At 48.5% G+C, this 20,810-nt stretch overlaps 1 protein-coding gene across 2 annotated transcripts; it reads right to left on the bottom strand.

Moving 5' to 3' along the window:
• Positions 1-49: 49 nt before the first annotated feature.
• On the bottom strand, positions 50-18,414 carry LOC118087463 (transmembrane protein 229B). 2 transcript variants are annotated; one of them, XM_035120123.2, is made up of 4 exons: positions 18,343-18,414; positions 13,976-14,184; positions 5,655-5,801; positions 50-4,626 (listed from the first exon to the last, which is right to left on the bottom strand). In XM_035120123.2, exon 4 carries the CDS (start codon positions 4,614-4,616, stop codon positions 4,122-4,124), a length of 495 nt encoding a protein of 164 aa, XP_034976014.1. In that variant the 5' UTR covers positions 4,617-4,626; positions 5,655-5,801; positions 13,976-14,184; positions 18,343-18,414; the 3' UTR covers positions 50-4,121. The 2 variants fall into 2 exon arrangements, with proteins under 2 accessions (XP_034976014.1, XP_034976013.1); XM_035120122.2 differs by lacking the exon at positions 13,976-14,184 and having other exon boundaries at positions 18,343-18,407.
• Positions 18,415-20,810: the final 2,396 nt, after the last annotated feature.

The following is a 20,810-nucleotide window of genomic DNA, read 5'->3' as shown; positions in this document are numbered from 1 at the left end:
GCTCAGGGCGGCTAACACCAAATATAAATTACAATAAAACGTAATAGAAAAAAAACCCAGTTAATTAAAATACAGCTTAAAATGCAGCCTCATTTTAGTAAGAGCCCATGAATCAAGACCATAAAGGGAGGAAACATCAGATATTCACCCGAGCCAGCTATCCATGCTGGTCCCATATGGGCCAGCAAAAACGCCAAGGGAAAATTTATATACCAGATCCCATATAAGGGGTCAGAGTGAGTCTAAGCTGAAGGCCAGGCCAGGCGGAACAGCTCTGCCTTCCTGGCCCTGCGGAAAGATGTCAAATCCCGCAGGGCCCTGGTCTCTTGTGACAGAGTGTTCCACCATGTCGGGGCCAGTGCTGAAAAGGCCCTGGCCCTAGTTGGAAACCAATCTAACCTCCTTGAGGCTTGGGACCTCCAAAGTGTTGTTATTTGCAGACCTTAAGGTCCTCCGTGGGGCATACCAGGAGAGGCGGCCCCATAGGTACGAGGGTCCTAGGCCGCATAGGGCTTTAAAGGTCAAAACCAGCACCTTAAACCTGACCCTGTACTCCACCGGGAGCCAGTGCAGCTGGTAAAACACTGGATGAATGTGATCCTGCGGCAAGGACCCCGTAAGGAGCCTTTCCACGGCATTCTGCACCCGCTGGAGTTTCTGGGTCAGCTTCAAGGGCAGCCCCGCGTAGAGCGAGTTACAATAATCAAGCCTAGAGGTGACCATCGCATGGATCACTGTGGCCAGATCAGGGCGAGAGAGGTAACTGCTTGATACGGCGGAGATGGAAAAATGCCACCTTTGCTGTGGCTGCAACCTGCACCTCCATAGAAAGGGAGGCGTCGAAGGTTACACCCAAGCTATTGACAGAAGGCACTGGCACTAATTGAGTCCCCGCAAGAGGTGGGAGTTGGCCCCATAACCCCATGTTGTCCCGACCCAGCCAGAGGACCCCCGTCTTCGAAGGATTTAACTTCAACCAACTCCCACGTAGCCATCCAGCCACAGCTTCCAAGCACCTGGTCAGTGTGTCCGGGGCGAGGCAGGGCGGCCGTCCATCAACAGATAAATCTGGGTGTCATCAGCATATTGATGACAACCCAGCCCAAAACTCTGGACAATCTCTGGGCAAGGGGACGCATAAAGGTATTAAAAAGCATCGGGGAAAGGATTGCACCTTCAGGTCACCACACACCAAGGAGTGAGTGCCTTGACAACAATGCCTTCCCTAGTGCCCACTTGAGAAGTGTGCATGCACACGGAAGCTCATACCAATGACAAACTTAGTTGGTCTCTAAGGTGCTACTGGAAGGAATTTTTTTTATTTTGTTTTGAGATAAAGGAGCGCAGGCATTGTCGGACTGTGCCCTGAATCCCCACGTCGGTAAGGCGGTGGTCCAAAAGTTCGTGATCGACCATGTCAAAGGCTGCTGACAAATCTAAAAGAATCAGCAGTCCCGACCCACCTCGATCCAGCTGTCTGGACGGCTTAAGGAAAAGCAGGACATTCCGGGATCAAATCAGAAACCAGAATGGCTTCCGTAAATCGGCGGCTGTCCCTGGAAAATAGGGACACTTGGAGGGTCTGGGGTTTGTGTGTTTTCGTGCAAATGACAAAGATGTTTCCTTAGCTGCGCCTCACACTGAAGTCACAAGAACATAGGAAGAGGCCTGCAGGATCAAGTCTGTGGCCCACCTGGTCCTGTATCCTGTTCTCACAGCGGCCGACCAGATGCCTCTTCTGAGAAGCCCATAATCAGAACCCAATTAATCATAATTATAATAATTATAATTGCATGCAATCTCTCCTGTTGCAGCGCTTCATCCAGTGGCATGCTTCTGGGTCACAATGCTTTCCTTTGCTTTCTGCTCCGAAAACACAGATTGGATACGCAAAAGTTCTGGCAATGCTCAGGGTTAAAAGGTGTGGGGGGGTAGAACGTGAGTGTTTTCCTGGCATGTGTGCACAAGTTGCCTGTGAAAGCTGCAAGCCAAGAGAGCGTGACTCTGCAGAGAAATAAACCAACTTTTTGCAGAGCTTGCAAAACTTCCCGCTCGCTGCTGGACCACCTCGCCTGCTCTCAAAGTACAACAACACCACCCTCTGCTGGATGGCTGATGAAGCACAGGCAGCCTGTTTGTCGAACACTCATCCTCAAGCCCTTTCTGATTTTATTTTAAAATGTGGGCTTGGGTCAAGCGAGGACACTTCCAGATGACCTGCTTATTGAGCACTTGCACTGCTTTGTTTGTGGGGATATGTTAGATGACGTTGCATCAAAGCACGTGTTATTTCATGCTTCCCTGTTACTTTCCTTACTGCAAACAGTCTGGATTTTCAGTCAGGTGTGTTTTATTTGGGTGTTTTGATTGCCACCTCTACCCCTTACCCCAGGCGTAGGCAAATTCAGCCCTGCTGATGTTTTGGGACTACAATTCCCATAATCCCTGACCACTGGTCCTGTTAGCTAGGGATCATGGGAGTTGTAGTCCCAAAACATCTGGAGGGCCAAGTTTGCCTATGGCTGCCTTACCCCTTCAAACGATTGCAGCCGGCACCCATGGGGCATTTCTCTCCCCTTTTCTGAGTAACACCATAAGGCTTTTCCCTGTGAATTTTCTCAGCTGGTGTGAATCAGAAAGGTCCAAACACTCATCCCTGGCCCTGGTTGCGCAGTGACACTGTTGACCTGAGAGGATGGAGGGCTGGACCAACCCAGGGCCCAGGCAGGCTGGGGGGGGAGGGGTTCTGAGCCACTCCAAACCCTCCACCCTCCTCCAACGTGGCTTCAAGAGCTCGAGAAGGAACGGGAGGCTGCCCATGGCGAGAGTGCAAATAAGCCACAGGAGTAAATTGTGTAGGCCAGATTTCCCCAAACTTGGTTCTCCAGCTGGTTTTGGACTACAACTCCCATCATCCCTTGCTAGCAGGACCAGTGCCCAGGAATGAATGGGAAGTGTAGTCCAAAAACAGTGACCCAAGGTTGGGAAACCCTGGCGTAGGCACTTTGGGCAAAGGTCGTGGCTTAGTGTTAGAGCATCTGCTTTGCATGAAAACCTGCGGAGCTGCTGCCAGTCAGAGTAGACAGTACTGAGGTACATGGCCCAATGGACTGGTTTGCTCTAAGGCCGCTTCCTCTGTGTCTATTAAACCATCCCTTTATTCAGAATCAAGAAGAACCGGCATCTTAGTATATTTTTAGGGGACGAGTCGCGAATCAGGGGTGTTGCGACTGCTGTGCATGCAGGAACAGGACCCAAGTTCATTCCACAGCAGCATATTTAATAAATAAAGAAAAAGAAAAAGAAAACCCCAGGCAGGGCTGGAAATGTCTCCCCTTTGAACCCCTGCAGAGCCAAGGGAGGCCAGTGTTGACAATACTGAGCTAAACAGACCCATCTCTTGCCCCGGCATAAGGGAGCTCCCAGTGTTCCTATACGCTGAGAGACCAGCTCATTGTACGAGGGAGCTGAAATGCTTGCAAGTCTATGATTCCAGGGGGAGAGCTGTGGCTCAGTGGTTAGAGCATTTGCCTGGCCTGCAGAAGGTCCCAGGTTCAATCCTTCCGATCCTGCGAGAGACCTTTCTGCCACGGCTCCAGGATCGCGCCGTTGACTGCCTTCTTCTCACAACAACCCTGTGAGGTAGGTGAAAGCGGGAGACCGTCCCCAGAGTCCAAGGTCACCCAGTGAGCTCTGCGGCTGGTGGCGGAGGATTCGAACGCATGGATCAAACTCAAAAGTCGGAAGAGTTCAGACGCTCTTTCCCCCTCACCTTGCAAGAAGGGAAAGAAAGGCTCGGGATATATTGCAAAGAAGAAGAAGAAGAAGCCTGCTGGATCGGGGCGCAGCCAGCCCAACACCCTGTGGCCAACCAGATGCCCGTCGGAAACCCAGAAGTGGGACTTGAGTGCGAGAACAACTCTCCCCACCTGCGGCTTCCGGCAACGGGCCTTCAGAAGCATCGCTGCTTCTGACCATGGAGGCAGAGCACAGCCATCGTGGGTGGTAGCCATCGATAGCCGTCCCCTCCGTGGATTTGTCCAGGGGAAGAAAAGGATGGAGTATGACTGTCTTTGATCTCAATATCCCTGGTTCTCTCTCCGCCCTGAGCTACCCTGAACTCAGTCGTCTTTCAGTTCAAACCTGGGGAAAGGGCGCCCTTGGGAGCTGCCGGCCGCCTCCAGCCTGAGCCGCAGGGCGTTGCGGATGACGATTTTCTCCAGCAGGAGGGCGCCGACGAACCAGAAGAGGCAGTATTCCAGGGTGACGAGCCCCATGAAGTTGTAGCGGTAGTGGCTGTAGTCCCAGGGGCAGGCGTTGAAGCATTGCAGCGCATAACCGGTGGAGAACTCCCAGAGGTAGATGCACAGGGTGTAGATGGCGCAGCGGGTCACCAGGAAGCTGCGGCCCTTGAGCAGGACGTAGAGGCGCTCGAGGGCCAGGCCACAGGTCCCGTAGATGAAGAGGGCCCACACGCTGGTCACCCCCTGGAACTTCCAGTCCCGGTCCACCACAAAGGACCACGCGGCCGTGAACATCACTTCCGAGAAGTAGCCGTGGATGGCGTAGATGTACCAGCGCCAGAAGCGGCTCAGCGGCTCGCCGGGGCTCCCCATGGCTGGCGAGCTGCATGGGACAAATGGGGAACAGGGGTGCATTTGTGAATAATAATAATAATAATAATAATAATAATAATAATAATAATTTTATTATTTATACCCTGCTCATCTGGCTGGGTTTCCGCAGCCACTCTGGGCAGCTTACAGCACATTAAAAAAACCCGCAAAACATTAGGCATTAAAATTTTCCCGATACATTCAGAACTGAAATTCCCAGGTGTCAGAAAAGGTGGTTTATGTGCGCCACTACTGCGGCCCGTGTTTTGTTATCCCCAAAAAGGGAAAACGAGCGAGGTCCCAACCAAAGAAGAATGGCAATTTAAGATGACAGAATAGGTACGACTCGCAGACTTAACATATAGAATAAGAGAACAAGAATAACATACATTTAGAGAAGACTGGAAAACCATTGATTGAATATGTGGGAAATAATTGTGTACAGCAGAAAACGCTGGCAGCATTAAGATAAATTCAACAGAGTAAATAAGTTTTGATGTATGCAAGTATGGAATACTGAATGGTATAGTTTTTGTAAAATACGCAGGGATTTATGATATGTAAAATGAACCGTGGAAAGAGAAGAAGAAGGGAAGTCATTGGTATCTTAAGGATGTAAAAATGAGTACGGTACAGTGGGACCTTGGTTGTCAAACGTAATCCGTTCCGGGAGTCCGTTCAACTCCTGGAACCGTTTAAAAACCAAGGCGTGGCTTCTGATTGGCTGCAAGAGCTTCCTGCACTCAATCGGAAGCCACATCGGACGTTCAGCTTCGAAAAAAACCCAACGTTCACAAACCAGAACACTCACTTCCAGGTTTGTGGCGTTCGGGAACCGATTTGTTCAGGAGCCAAGCCGTTTGACAACCGAAGTACCGCTGTACACAGTTCCATCCTTTTTTCAGATATCGTGATATATCTGTATATTGCAACGTTTAGCTGGTGATCTGGTTGAAAACCAAACATCTCCCAGCCTTATTTAGAACCCTGTTCTTTAGTCTGCCTCCCATCCAAGCAAGAGCAAAAGGAGGTCCTTACCCCTGATTCGCTGCTGCAGATTTCTGCTTTGCTCACGTAGATGGCCCGATGGAGGTAGAGGAGAAACTTCTGGACCTCTTCTCAGCTCTGGAAGAAGGAGTGTTGTCCAGTGGCTGGAGCAGGGTGGAAAAAATCCTATTTCCAGCTCTGGGGGAAGAGGACTCTTTATTAGGCTGGTGTCAGGTGCCAGAGAACAAGTCCTACTCGCTGTTATTCTGGTTGACTCACTTCCTCTTGCCAAAGCCCAATCAAGTCCCCTGATTCTACCTTTTCAGGCTGGCGTAATTAAAGAATCACAGGAAGAGCCGTTTCCTTCATTAACTTGCCCTTGCAGTCTATTAATCACTTGATGAACTACCACCCCAATAAAGAAGAAATCCGGGTCAAAGGATGTGACTTCTATTCAAGGGATGTGTCAACCTTTTTAGCCCTGAAAGAGAACCTTCCAGGCAGGGCAGAGCCTAGAATGGGATTCTGAGTTATGTCCTATGAGCTGCATTTTCGACACGCAAAAACCAGATCCACGGTTTCCAAACTCTTCCCCCTCCATAGACCACTTGAAAGCTCCCAAGGGTCTTGGCGGACCACTTAATCCTAGAATCATGGAATTGTAGAGTTAAAAGGGCACCTGTGGGTCATCCAGTCCAACCCCCTGCAATGTAGGAATCTCAACTGAAACATCCATGACAGACCTCTGCTCAAAAACCTCCAAGGAAGGAGAGCCCACCACCTTCCACCCCACAGCCCTTACCATCAGAAAGTCATTCCTGATGTTTAGCTGGAATCTCCTTTCTTGCAACTTGAAGCCATGGGTTCGAGTCCTACCCTCCAGAGCAGGAGAAAACAAGCTTGCTCCCTCTTCCATGGGACAACCCTATCATATATTAGAAGAAGACTCCTCGCTCAGATATGATATCAGTCTCCTCTTTTCCAGGCTAAACATACACAGCTCCTTCAACCGTTCCTCATGAGGCTTGGGGATGAATGATTTCACCACTGCCTGTCGCAGCCACTGCCAACTCTTGTGCTTGGCTCCTGCTTGCAGGTTTCCCACAGGCCTCTGTGAGAACAGGATCTTGAACTAAATGGGCCATTGGCCTGATCCAGCAGCCTCTTCTGGTCTTATGAGATGCCTTGGGGTCCACATTTGGCCGAGATCCCCCCCCCTTCTCTCTCCTCCCTGGGTGCTTCCAACATAGGTGTGAAGCCACCCTGCCTTCTTCAATCGCATTTCACTGCCTGGCATTTTATTTCTGCTCTGTAGGTTTCTCCAGCAGCAGTTAAAGATTCCCTGGGGCTCCCAGGTTGGCACCTTTCTCTGCTTTTGGATCTCTCCGGTGCCAGGCTTGGTAAACAAACAGCAGCGCCTCTGCCAGTGGGGAAGATTTCCTAGAGAACATCTCATTCTCCCCTGCTAATTAGACTCTGGCAGGTCTCGGAGGATTATTATTTTAGCTCTTGGAGCCACAAAAGGTGGGGTCTCCAGTTCAAGGCTATGGTTTGCAAGCCTTCTCAGCAGGAGAGGTGAAATGCAGGAGGGGAATAATTATACAGTGGTACCTTGGTTCTCAAACGCCTTGGTACCCAAACACTGCAAACCTGGAAGTAAGTGTTCCATTTTGCGAACTTTTTTTGGAAGCCGAGCATGCTCCGTTTTGAGTGTTACGCTTCCGATTTAAGTGTTATGCTGAGGTCTGTCTGGTTTTGCTATTTATTTTGTGTTTTTGCGGCTCTTTTTTTCGTTTTTCTGACGGTGTGGAACCCGGTTCAGCTACTGATTGATGTGACTATAGTAAATTGTCTATTGTTTTCATTTTATGGATCAATGGTCTCATTAGATAGCAAGGTTCATGTTAAATTTCTGTTTTAGGGGTTGTTTTTAAAAGCCTGGAACGGATTGATCCGTTTTGCATGGCTTTCTATGGGAAAGCGCGCCTTGGTTTAGGAACGCTTTGGTTTTGGAAGGGACTTCCGGAACGGATTAAGTCTGAGAACCAAGGTATCACTGTGTAGATATTGCTACACAGCACCCCGATCTCAGGGCAGCGAGAGATTCCACGGGTCCCACGCATAATGGAATGAAGGTGGCGTATTTAAGGATATATGGCATGGAGAACCGGGATGGCGATGCCCTTAGACCCCTCCCAGTGTCCCTATTTTTCCAGGGACAGTCCTGGATTTAAAGAAGCCGTCCCAGTTTCTGATTTGATCCCGGAATGTCCCGCTTTTCCTTAGGACGTCCCTATTTTCATCAAATAAATGTTGGAGGGTATGTTCTCTACCTCCACAGTCGGAGGCAGCAAATGCTTCTGAATCCCAGTTGCTAGAAACCATGGGCTGATCCAAGAGGCTCTTCCGATATTCTTATGTTAACTTACGGAACTCCCTTCCACAGGAGGCAGTGATGGCCACCAGCCTAGATGGCTTTTCGTTTTATGGTAAGTTTAATTGTGTTTAAAAAAAGAAATACTGTACCAATAAACTAAAACCATCCATGACAGTTCAGCTGGTACAGCATGAGACTCTTAATCTCAGGGTCGTGTGTTCGAGCCCCGCATTGGGCAAACGTTCCCTGCACTGCAGGGAGTTGGGCTAGGTGAGTCTCGTGCTCCCTTCCAACTCTGTGATTCTACAACAAACTTCATGGATTTAGCTCAGGGGTCGGCAATGTGTGGCCCACGGGCCGGAAGCGGCCCACGGAGGCCATTTAACTGGCCCACGAACCGCCCCAGAACCGAGCCGCCCGCTCGGCAAGTCCCGGTATGCTGCGCTAAACCGGCGCACTGCAGCACAGAGACTCTCTTCCGCGGCTCTGGAAATTGCTTCTGCGCATGCCCAGATGCTGAAAATCGCTTCTGCGCAGGCGTGGCACCTATAGGTGTCCATAAATTACCATATAGCATATATTTAACACACACAAAAAACAGCTTCAGGAGCTTAGGGCCTCATCAAACCTCAATCCGGCCCTGATCACGCTTTAACCATATGGTGTGAACACAGCTAGAATTTAATCCACTGGTCCAGGCACCTGCTCCTCGTTCTGCAGGTAGCATCCCAAGTCTTCTCTCGGCCCGCTTCTGAAAATTAGTAAGGGGGAAAGAGAGGCAGGGAAGTAGGGGCGGGAGTGGGAACTCCCATCGGGTGCAACCCAAATATTGTGTGACTCTTTATTCAAGCTGCCAGCCAAGGGAGCCTCGCACGTGCCGCCCACCCCTCCGCCAGGAAACGTTGCCGGCTGCAATTCAGTTCACAAAGCCTTCTGTGTTTTGACATACCGTAGGCATACTGATGTGGCAATTCTCCTTGTGTTTCCGCAGGCAGCCCAAACTGCTGACTCACTGTATCCCAGGGCAGGTGTGTGTGTGTGTGTGTGTGGGTCCTTCCCAGGGTCGATCGGCGCACCTTGCCATACTGGACTACCCTACAGGGCTGTTGTACTGCGAGTGCAGCTATCTCCCGACTGAAGTGCAGGGAAACCAAAATGCTTGTTTACAAAGCTAAACGGCCTCGGTCCGGTATACCTGAAGGAGCGTCTCCACCCCCATCGTTCTGCCCAGACACTGAGGTCCAGCTCCGAGGGCCTTCTGGCGGTTCCCTCACTACGAGAAGCCAAGTTATAGGGAAGCAGGCAGAGGGCCTTCTCGGTAGTGGCACCCACCCTGTGGAATGCCCTCCCACTAGAGGTCAAAGAGAACAACAATTACCAGACCTTTAGAAGGCATCTCAAGGCAGCCCTGTTTAGGGAAGCTTTTAATGTGTGATGGATTTCTGTATTTTAATGTTTGATGGATTTCTGTATTTTAGAAATTCTGTTTTGTTGGAAGCCGCCCAGAGTGGCTGGGGGAACCCGGCCAGATGGGCGGGGTATAAATAATAAATTATTATTATTATTATTATTATTATTATTATTATTATTATTATTATTGTACTACCAACCTTACTGTATGCCTGTGAAAACATGGACCACTTAAAAAAGCCATCTCCAACTCCTCGAAATATTCCATCAACGGTGTCTCCTAAAAATTTTGCACATCACTTGGGAAGGCAAGCAAACTAATGGCAGTGTATTGGAAGAAGCAAAGATCACCAGTGTCAAAGCGATGATTCTTCAACATCAACTTCGTTGGACTGGTCATGTTGTGCGGATGCCTGATGATCGTCTTCCAAAGCAACTACTCTATTCTGAACTTAAAAATGGAAAGCGTAATGTTGGTGGTCAACAAAAGTGGTTTAAAGACTGTCTCAAGGCAAATCTTTAAAAATGTAGTATAAACGCCGACAACTGGGAAACACTGGCCTGCGAGGCCCCAATTAGAGAACAGCCTTCACCAAAGGTGTCATGGGCTTGGAAGACGCTCAAACTCAGGATGCAAGGGAGAAAAGTGCTAAGAGGAAGGCATGCTTGGCTAATCCACACCGTGATCAACTCCCACCCGGGAACCAATGTCCCCTCTGTGGAAAGATGTGTGGTGTCCAGAAATGGCCTCCACAGTCACTTACGGACCCAGAAGAAAGCTTAGTGAATGTCTCTTTCTCAAGGATGCATGTGAAATTTCAGGGCTGGCTTCACCTGACCTAGCAGCTGCCCTCAGGTGTAGGAACAAAGGTACCCCGAAGGTCATCTAGCCCAACCCCCTAAGATGCAGGGATATTTTGCCCAACCTGGGACTCAAACCCACAACCCTGAGATGAAGAGTCTCATGCTCTGCCAACTGAGCTATCCCTGTTTTAGTGGGGTTGTTGTGCCATCATGAGGGTTTAGGTCAGATTCAGCTACCCGTATGACCATCTGGGGTAGGGATGGGCAAATCACTTTGGGGGTATTGTTCTTAATTCATTATTATTATTATTATTATTATTATTATTATTATTATTATTATCAATTGCTTTATTCATGAAAATAACTGGGGGGGGGGGTACAAGGAACGCAGCCTGCTTTCTCCTTCGTTTTCTCCCTGGCAAGCAGGCAGGTGGTAGCGAATGATAAGGAACCAAAGTCGCAGAAGCCATTGGCGATAAGGGCAGTTTAAGCGACCTTGTGAAGCCCACAGAGGATTCAGTAGCAGGCAGCCCACGTGATCAATATACAAATAAACAACTATCTGACTTTTAGAAGACATCTGAAGGCAGCCCTGTTTAGGGAAGGTTTTAATGTTTGATGTTTTATTGTGTTTTTAATATTCTGTTGGGAGCCACCCAGAGTGGCTGGGGAAACCTAGCCAGATGGATGGGGTAATAATAATAATAATAATAATAATAATAATAATAATAATAATAATAATCGGGATGGAGTGACTCCCTTATGAGGAAGTAGTTTTCAGAGTTTAGGACTTTATAAATTCATAGTGATGCATACCGCGGAGAAAGTAGTGGGGGGAAGTTTCTCTCCCTCTCTCATAACACTAGAACCTGTGGGCATTCAACGAAGCTGAGTGTTGGAAGTTTCATAGACTTCGTAGAGCTCGAAAGGGACCCTGTCGGTCATCTAGTCCAACCCCACTGCAATGCGGTAATACGGGGATCAAACCTGCAACCTTGGCGTTCTCAGCACCACGCTCTAACCAACTGAGCTACTCGCTGCCCCATCAGGGCAGAGAAAAGGAAGCCCCTTTTTCACGCACCGGCCACTACTCTGCCTCCACAGTCAGAGGCAGCCATGCTTCTGTATCCCAGTTGCTGGAAAACACAGGAGGGGAGAGTTGCTCTTGTGTTCGAATCTTGCTTGTGGGCTTCCTATTGAGGCATCTAGGTGGCTACTGTGACAACAGGATGCTGAACTCGATGGGCCCCCTCTGGCCTGATCTTTACCTTCTCAAGGAAACAGTGTGGTGCAGTGGTTAGAGTGCTGGACTAGGACCTCGGAGACCAGGGTTCAAATTCCCACAAAAAACCTCCCTGGGATGACCTTGAGGGCCAGCCACTGCCTCTCAGCCTAACCTACTTCACAGGACTGTTGTAGGGATTAAATAAGAAGAAGAACCATTTACGATTTACCCCACCTTAAGCTCCTTGGAGAGAAAGGAGGGATATAAATTCAGCGAGTCGGTCAAGGTGGAGCCAGCATTGATCTGGCACTCATAAAAATGTGTGTGTTGGGGCGGTGGGAAAAATTAAGTGTGTGTTATTTTTAGTTGGGGGGGGGAACCAGTTCGGAAAGATCTAAGCACCTCCTCTGCACTTCTGGATTCTCTGCCTAAGGCTGCTTTACATTTTTCTTTAAAAACAAAACAAAGTAAATTTGTCGTGTGCTTTTGTGCAAAGTTTAGTTTGACTGCTCTCTAACTTTGCAAGGAGGTTGCTTCACCCCTTGGGCTTTGGCTCAGTGCTGCAAACCGGCTGGGTCTGTTCCAGCAGGTAGGAGGGAAACTATTTAGTTAAGTGGTTACTATCCTCTCCTCGAACCCTTTTGTGCAGGGGAGATTGCAGCCTTTGGAAACGCAATCTGGAAATATTATATTCATTTAGTGCTTTTGAAGCAGTCCTCTCTTTTTGAAATCATTGTGGGTTTGGGGAGGGTAAGGCTGGATGATTCCCAGATCTTGGGGTCCTATACCCGGGGAGGGCTAGAGTCTAACAGAGGGAGTTGTCTAACAGGCTAGAGAAGTTTCTTTGCAAGACAGTGAGCTACGTTGGCCACTTAAATGTCTTCATCAGCATCTGGTTCTTGCAAAAGCTGCAAGAATGATGGCTAATGTGTGGGTCTTCCTTCCACCCCCTCACCTATCTGCTAGGCAGGAGAACAACAGCCAGAGTGTTGTCTGTGAGCTGAGCTGGAAACAGGCTGGAAGCTGGAGACACAGAGACCTGCTTGCTCTGCACTGGATCCGAATGGAGAAGCAAGATCTTCTGGGGTCCGACGCCGTGAGGCCCTCCATACTATGTGCAGGTTATATATACAGTGGAACCTCGGTTTATGAACACCTCGGTTTATGAATTTTCGGTTTATGAACGCCGTGGACCCATCTGGAACGGATTAATTCACTTTCCATTACTTTTAATGGGAAAGTTCGCTTCAGTTTATGAACGCTTCAGTTTATGAACAGACTTCCGGAACCAATTACACCCATGCTTCAGTTTATGAACGCTTCGGTTTAAGTACTTCGCGGACCTGTCTGGAACGGATTAATCCACTTTCTATTACTTTCAATGGAAAAGTTCGCTTCAGTTTATGAACGGTTACTCCGCGGACCGTCTGGAACGGATTAATCCACTTTCCATTACTTTCAATGGGAAAGTTCGCTTCAGTTTATGAACGCTTCAGTTTATGAACAGACTTCCGGAACCAATTGTGTTCATAAACCGAGGTACCACTGTATATATATACATTGGTCCCTTGGTTCTCAAACGCCTTGGTACTCAAACAACTTGGAATCCAAACACTGCAAACCTGGAAGTAAGTGTTCTGGTTTGCAAACTTAAAGCATCCATGACAGATGGCCACCCAACCTCTGCTTAAAAACCTTCAAGGAAGGAGAGTCCACCTTCTCCTGAGGGAGACTCTGTCGAACAGCTCTTGCTGTCAGAAAGTTCTTCCTGACGTTTAGTCGGAATCTCCTTTCTTGTAAATTGAGACCCTGGGTTCGAGTCCTACCGTCCGGAGCAGGAGAAAACAAGCTTGCTCCATCTTCCATGTGACGGCGCTTAAAGTATTTGAAGATGGTTATCATCTCCCCTCTCCTCTTCTCCAGGCTAAACGTACCCAGCTCCCTCAACTGTTCCTTATAAGGCTTGGTTTCCAGACCCTTGATCATCTTGGTTGCCTTCCTCTGCACACGTTCCAATTTGTCATATTCCTTTTTAAACCTGGGTGCCCAGAACTGGACACAGGACTCCCAAGTGTGGTCGTACCAAGCAGAAGAGAGTAGGACTATAACTTCCCTATACTTCTTATCCTGTGAACCACCCTGAGACACCCAGGTATAGGGTGGTATATAAATAATAATAATAATAATAATAATAATAATAATAATAATAATAATACTTCTGCTGATGCAGCCTAGAATAGCATTGGCCTTTTTTGCTGCTGCATCATACTGTTGACTCATGTTCAACTTGTGGTCCACCAAGACCCCCAGATCCTTTTCCCGTGCGCTACAGGCAAGCCAGGTGTCCCCCATCTCATATTTGTGCACCTGGTTCTTCCTGCCTTAATGCAGAAACCTGACATTCAATCAAGGCGCTTCTCACACGCAAAGACAAATCGACCTGCAGTTGGCATTCCAGCTGCTTCCACTCACCTGTCCCTCCGAAAGATAGCCCTACACCAAAACACAGCCAGCTTCCCAGCCCACCCAAGCAAACTTGTGCTTGATACAACTTACCCGGTGCCCCAAATGGGTCTTTGCATCCACTGTGGGGTCGGTGTGTGTGTGTGTGTGTGTGTGTGTGTGTGTGCGCACAAAAACTCTGCCAGGAAGTATCCCGCCCAGGAGACACAATGACGAGAGCTGGGAAGCTTGCCTGTGAGTAGTGCTCCTTTTCCTGCTTGGACGCAAGACTTGAATGTCAAGTGTGGGCTGATCCACCCATCCTGGAGAAAAGAGATGTTTGTCAACTTTGTTCAGGTGAAGAGAGAGCAGTTTTAGGCTGGCAACAGAGGAGGAGGAGGAGCCTGGAAGGAGACACGACAGCCTCCTTGCGCAATAGGACCATGGGGCGGCCGAGGACATTCGCCAAGAAGGGTTGGAGCAGGGACTGACAAGGACCTTCAACAGCACAGGTCTCAGATCTGCACCCTCCAACCTGGGATTCCCTTTCCCCAGTGGGAAAGGCTAGCAAAAAGCTCGCAGGCAACTTGCTCTCGTTCTGGGGGGCAGATCCACACAGAAAGCGCAGCCGACGCACACAGAACCGTCGAGTTGGAAGGGACCCCGAGTGTCATCAAGTCCAACCGCCTGCATTGCAGGGATCTCAGATAAAAACCAGACAGTTAAACTATGGAACTCTGTGCCACAGGAGGCAGTGACAGGTTCCAATCTTTGATGGCTATATAAAAGAGGGCCGGGCAAATTTGTGGAGGAGAGGGCTATCGATGGCTTTGCACTTGGAGAAAGAAACGCTTCTGGAAAGCGCAGAAGGGGAGAGTTGTTCTTGTGTTCGAATCCTGCTTGTTGGCTTGTAGTATGTGGTTGGCCACTGTGAGAACAGGATGCTGAGCTACATGGGCCACTGGCCTGATCCAGCAGGCTCTCCTTATGTTCATATGACTCCCTCCAAAGAATCCTTGTTAGTTAGTTTAAGATATTGGGAACTGTAGCTCTGGGTGGGTGAAACTACAGCTCCCATGGTTTTGTGTGTGTGTGTTGTTGTTTTTAAGGGAGAGCTATGAGCTTTAAATGTGTATTGGGTGTGCTTTAAGTGAATGGATCTGCCCTCAGTGGTGAGTGAAAGGCACTCTGCATGTGTCCAGAAAACCTTGCTCCTGTGGACATCAGCCAGGCCATAAATAGTGCTATGCTTTTGGACACAGAGCTCGTTTCATACTCGGGCCCTGTCCCTCCATTGCTGGACTTACTTGAAGAAAAAGGCACTTGGCACACAAATTATAACTGAATTTTAAGCTGGGTTTTAACCCCAAAGCTGCAGTCTTAAACCTGCTTGCTCCAAAATCAGCATGACCAAAATCAACAGGATGTTACAGGAAATAGGTAAAGCAGACTGCGGCGGCAGCCATTCCATCAGGCTGCAGTCTAATCATAGCATTGGAAGGGACCCCTGGGCATCATCTAGCCCAACCCACTGCAATCCAGGAATATGCAACTGTCCCGCAGGGGGATCAAACCTGCCACCTTGGTGTTATCAGCACCATGCTCAATAATAATAATAATAATAATAATAATAATAATAATAATAATAATTTATTAATTATACCCTGCCCATCTGGTTGGGTTTCCCCCAGCCACTCTGGGCAGCTTCCAACAAAATATTAAAATACAATAGTCCTTCAGATATTAAAAGCTTCCCTAAACAGGGCTGCCTTCAGATGTCTTCTAAAAGGCTGCTAGTTGTTTATTCCCTTGACAACTGATGGGAAGGCGTTCCACAGGGTGGGTGCCACTACTGAGAAGGCCCTCTGCCTGGTTCCCTGTAGCTTTGTTTGTTGCAGGGAGGGAACTGCCAGGAGGCCCTCGGAGCTGAACCTCAGTGTCCGGGCAGAATGTTTTGGCTGGAAACGCTCCCTCAGGCTGAGGTCATTTAGGGCTTTGAAGGTAAGCACCAACACTTTGAATTGTGCTCGGAAATGTCCTGGGAGTCAACGTAGGTCTTTCAGGACCAATGTTATGTGGTCTCGGCTGCCACTCCCAGTCACCAGTCTAGCTGCCGCATTCTGGATTAATTACAGTTTCTGGGTCACCTTCCAAGGTAGCCCCACGTAGAGCGCATTGCAGTAGTCCAAGCAGGAGATAAGCAGAGCATGCACCACTCTGGAGAGACAGTTGGCAGGCAGGGAGGGTCTCTTCCTGCATACCAGATGAAGCTGGTAGACAGCTGCCCTGGACACAGAATGGACCTGCGCCTCCATGGACAGCTGTGAGTCCAAAATGACTCCCAGGCTACGCACCTGGTCCTTCAGGGGCACAGTTGTCCCATTAAGGACCAGGAAGTCTCCACACCGACCTGTCCCCTGTCCGCCCAAAACAGTACTTCTGTCTTGTCAGGATTCAACCTCAATCTGTTAGCCGCCATCCATCCTCCAATCTCTAACCAACTGAGCTATAATATTTTTTTAAAAAAATCCACAGAGGATTCAGTCTCACAGACTCTGGCTTTCCAACTGCAGCCTCCTACCAACTGAGCTATTTGAACTGCTTTATTGAAAGAAGGCAAATAGAACCACTTCCCTGGCTTGGTGCTTAAGAGACCAGCTCCATTCAGCGCATCCTCTCTCTGAACTGTTTCCATTCCCCGCTGGTTGCTATAAGGAGTACTTTGTAAGTTTGCAAATTGGTACCTGGGATTCCTGGTTTTCCTCTTCCCTCCCCATCCCAGTTTCCTTTCGGATTGCAACTTTTAGAATGCGAGCGCGTGTTCTTTCGATTGCTCGCGTGAAAGTCCTGTTGCAAGCCGTTTTGGCTGAAGAGCTTGGAGGAAATGCCTTAAATCAGCCTTCGTCAAACTGTTGCCCTCCAGATGTTCTGAGCTGGGCTGATGAGAGTTTTAATTGAAAACATCTGGAGGGCACCAGGTAAGCAAAGGCTGCCTTAACTAGACAAATAAGGTAATAACCAAATAATAAATGGAAATAAATTATTGGGAGGCGGGTTATTGCTTTGTTTTGCTTTTGCTTTACTATGCATTTTTGTGTTTCCATTTTGTATTTTTACGTTGTGAACCGTCCTGTGATCCTCGGATGAAGGCCGGAATAAAAATTTAATAAATCAATAAATAATAATCATTTCTCATTCAGAAATTTGCTCCAAAGCTCTCATCTCACCATCCAGAAATGTGCTTTGCTCGTTCTCTCCTACTCCCAATAAAGTTTTTGGCTCCAAGCTCCAGTTCAATTAAATGAACAAACAATATGTTTTTAAAACATCAAAGCTAGAACAGCAGCCTGACCTGGTATTATCCACCCACATGACTCCAGAAAACAGATCAGACATTTTGTCCCCATTTTACAGAGGAGGAAAACTGAGGCAGGAAGCAACTAAACAGTTTGCTCCAGCTGCAGTCCAAAATATCTGGAGGGCAGAAGATTAGCAAAGAGGGCAGATTTGCATTAAATTTGTTCTTATAAAACATGCAAGATGCTGCTTTAACCGACTGGTATCACATAGAACTTATGTTGATGACTTGTTTGTGAATGTATGAGTGCACACACGCACCTCACCTCAAAAAGGAGATTGCAGAGTTGAAAGGGGGTCAGAAAAGGCAACTAAAATGATCGAGGGGGTGGAGCGAATCCCTTATGAAGAAAGACTGCTGCATTTGGGACTTAGACAAGCAAGAGGCGACAGGATAGGAATTTTTAAAATTATGTCTGGCATTGAGAAAGTGGGTGGGGAAAGGTTCTTCTCCCACTCTCAAAGAATCATTGAATTGCAGGGTCGGAAGGGCCTTGAGGGTCATCCAGCCCAACCCCCTGTTGACAGGAGCATCCTGGAGGGATTTGAACCCTGCTCTCTCCCAGGTCTCAGTCTAACCGCTGCACCACACTGTCTCCATTAATTCATATGGGTCTACTCTGAGTAAGATGAGGTCGCCCGCCCCCGCGTTAAGCCTCCCAGGTCTTACGCCAGCTCTCTAACCGCAACACCACACTGCCTTCCCTCTGCACGCTCAGGAGCTGCTTTTTTCCTCCTTGCTTCTTACACCCGCAGAAAACGCACCCTTGCCCCTCGCTTTCGGAGGGAGCCGCTGCTGCCATCTGTGCCCGGCGTGCAAAAGAGAGCAGGATCCGCATTAAATTTGTTTTTCTTTTTTGCACACTCGCTCTGTTATCATATCCTGCATTCCTCGGAGGACAAGCGCCGCTTCCCTGCCTTGCGCGCTTCCCGTGAGAAAAAACACAAACAGAGAGAGTGATCTCTTCCTGCGGGAACCGCACTTTCTCCCTGGCTGCAGGTCTCGTCTCTTGCCCACTACACGCAACTGCGCATTCACACACGCGCAGGCATACACGTGTCTACCGCTCATTTGGCGCGCGCGCGCACACACACGTCCCGCAGATGCTGCTGCTGCTGCTCACCTGAGACCACGTGTGTCAGGCGGAGCCGGGGATCCAGCTCCGCGCTCCTCCGTCTTCCAGCTGTTCGCGAAGCTCCTCTCACCTGCCGCGCTGCGGGCCCTTTAAGGAGCAGTCCCCGCCCCCCGCCTCCGTCATCGCGCGTGGGCGTCGCCTTACCTGGCCCAGCGCCACCTTTGGAGTGGCAGGTGGGGCGCTGGAGAATGTGCGGGCTCCGCACCAGTGGGGAGCTTTCGCCCAATGGGATCCTTAAGGGTCATCTAGTCCAACCCCCTGCAATGCCGGCATCTCCACCTCCACGGCGCCTTCTATTGTTTGTGCTATTCCTATTTTCCTCCCCTTCGTGTTCTTTTTTTCTCTGAAAAATAAAAATATTCCGCTTCTGCTTTGTTGTTGTTTTGTTTTTTAATATGCTTCATTGATTTTGCCATTAAAAAACAGTCGAACAACAACAATCCATTATCAAAACAAATCGAAATCATGAAAAATAAAGATGGAAAAAGACAAAAAAAAGAAGGACAAAACAGAAAACTGAAAAACAAAAACAAAACAAAACATATTTTTTCAATACTCAGAATCATTTCAGGAGTGCAAACCATATTTTAAATAATCTCTACACAAAATTCCTAGAAAGAATTTACCTCCATATTTAAATTTTCTGCTTTCCTCATTCTTTCCGATCCTGTACACCAGTTTGTGCCCCTTATTTATTTTCTTTGACTTCTATCTACCTCTTTGTGGTACCTATATTTCTCTTGCTTTTTAGTAGTCCGTATTCAATGGTTATGATAAAGGAACTTTCCCTTACTGTATGTCTGAGAATTGGGATTGCTTTAAAAATTACCTGATGAAACATGGTTCCAACAAGAACGCTTGGTTGTGCCTCGATTACCGGTAAGTTCACAGACATAAGAGGGTCGGGGCAGATTTTCCGCTTCTTTGATCTCCCCCCCCCCCCAAATTAAGCAATCCTAATCTCTGCAATCCTAATCTCTGCAATCCTAATCTCTGCAATACAGTATTGTATAATCCCTGTAATATTGGATTTGGAAGTTGCACAACTCACTTGTGCTAATAGGTTCTTTGATCAAGGCTCTCGACCTGCCTTTTGTTTGCATAGAGATGAGTTTTTAACGTCTTAATTAGCTGTGGCCTATTCACATTTATGTCCTTTGAAATGTCTTGGGGGGGGGGTATTTTGTTCTTGTTCCTCTTATCCTTGCGTATTTTGTGTTCTCATTCTGTAATTTTTATGTTGCAAACCTCCCTGTGATCTTCAGATGGGGGCGGGGGGGGGCGTATACAAATCTAACAAATAAATAAAAATAAGTTTATTGTCCGTGTTAATAGGAACTGGTGTTAGAGCAAATGTTGCATTTGTGGGCTTCTGTGGACTTCTTTTGTGAGGAGAGTGACCAATAATATTTATTACTAGTCTCATTCAGCCCGTTAAGAAAACGGGCGCTAGAGGTGCGACGGGGCCGCGGCCTTCCCTCCCTTTCTGCGCTCGGCCACGGGGCACGCCGGGAACGCAATTAAACAAAGCGCTCTCCCGTCGTGTCCCGTGGCCGAGCGCAGAGAGGGAGGGAAGGCCGCGGCCCCGCCGCTCCTCCCACGGGCCAGGTAGGGTTGTCAGGAGGAGGTGGCGGCAGACCAAGATGGCGGCATCGGGCTCCGGGGCCACGGCCTGCAGCGGCGGGGGAAGCCGGACCAGGCTCCCGCGGCCGCGGCCCTGGAGCCCGATGCCGCCATCTTGGTCCGCCGCTGCAGGGGAACGGGAGGCAGAGGGTTGAGGGGGGAGAGAGCGCGCATGCGTGTGTACGTCCCGCCTCTTCATCCAGTCCCTGTGTCCGTGGGGCACATGCGCATTAGCGCGGACACAGGGACACAGGGAATACTGGACGCAGAGACATTTGGACTTTATTATATAGGATTACTAAATAATAACTCTACCCTGTCCAGACATGATTGCCGCGAGCTGATGGGAGCTCTTTTTATGGGAATTAATTTTGGTCAGTTTCATTGTATGACTCATTTGCAACAAGACGCCCTGAAGCAGTTCACAAACATACTGTATATAAAACAGTTAAATATGTGTATATACCAGCACTTATAAAATTAGTTTAAACAACAGCAGCACATACATTAAACTAAGCAATTCAAATCCAAAACTCGTTATCAACTGCTGCAGCCCAAAGCGACTTTTGCTGGGACAATTACTGGAAACAACAGAAGAGGAGATTCTCATCATACTTGGGTCTTGCTTGTGGGTTTTCCATTGGGTGCATCTGGTTGGCCATTGTGAGACAAGGATGCTGGAAAATGTGGGCTGGCGGCCTGATCCAGCAGCCAGGCTCTTCTTTATGTCATCATCATCATCATCATCATTACTTATACCCCACCCATCTGGCTGGGTTTCCCCAGCCACTCTGGGCGGCTTCCAACAAAAATTGAAAATACATTAAAACATC

This window comes from Zootoca vivipara, chromosome 6 (assembly GCF_963506605.1).
Source record: "Zootoca vivipara chromosome 6, rZooViv1.1, whole genome shotgun sequence".
Lineage (NCBI taxonomy): Eukaryota > Metazoa > Chordata > Lepidosauria > Squamata > Lacertidae > Zootoca > Zootoca vivipara.
This window is presented reverse-complemented; position numbering and strand designations above follow the sequence as displayed.

Bases quoted from the DNA above. Each gene is read 5' to 3' on its own strand.
- LOC118087463 (XM_035120123.2), bottom strand. From the start codon at position 4,616: ATGGGGAGCCCCGGCGAGCCGCTGAGCCGCTTCTGGCGCTGGTACATC.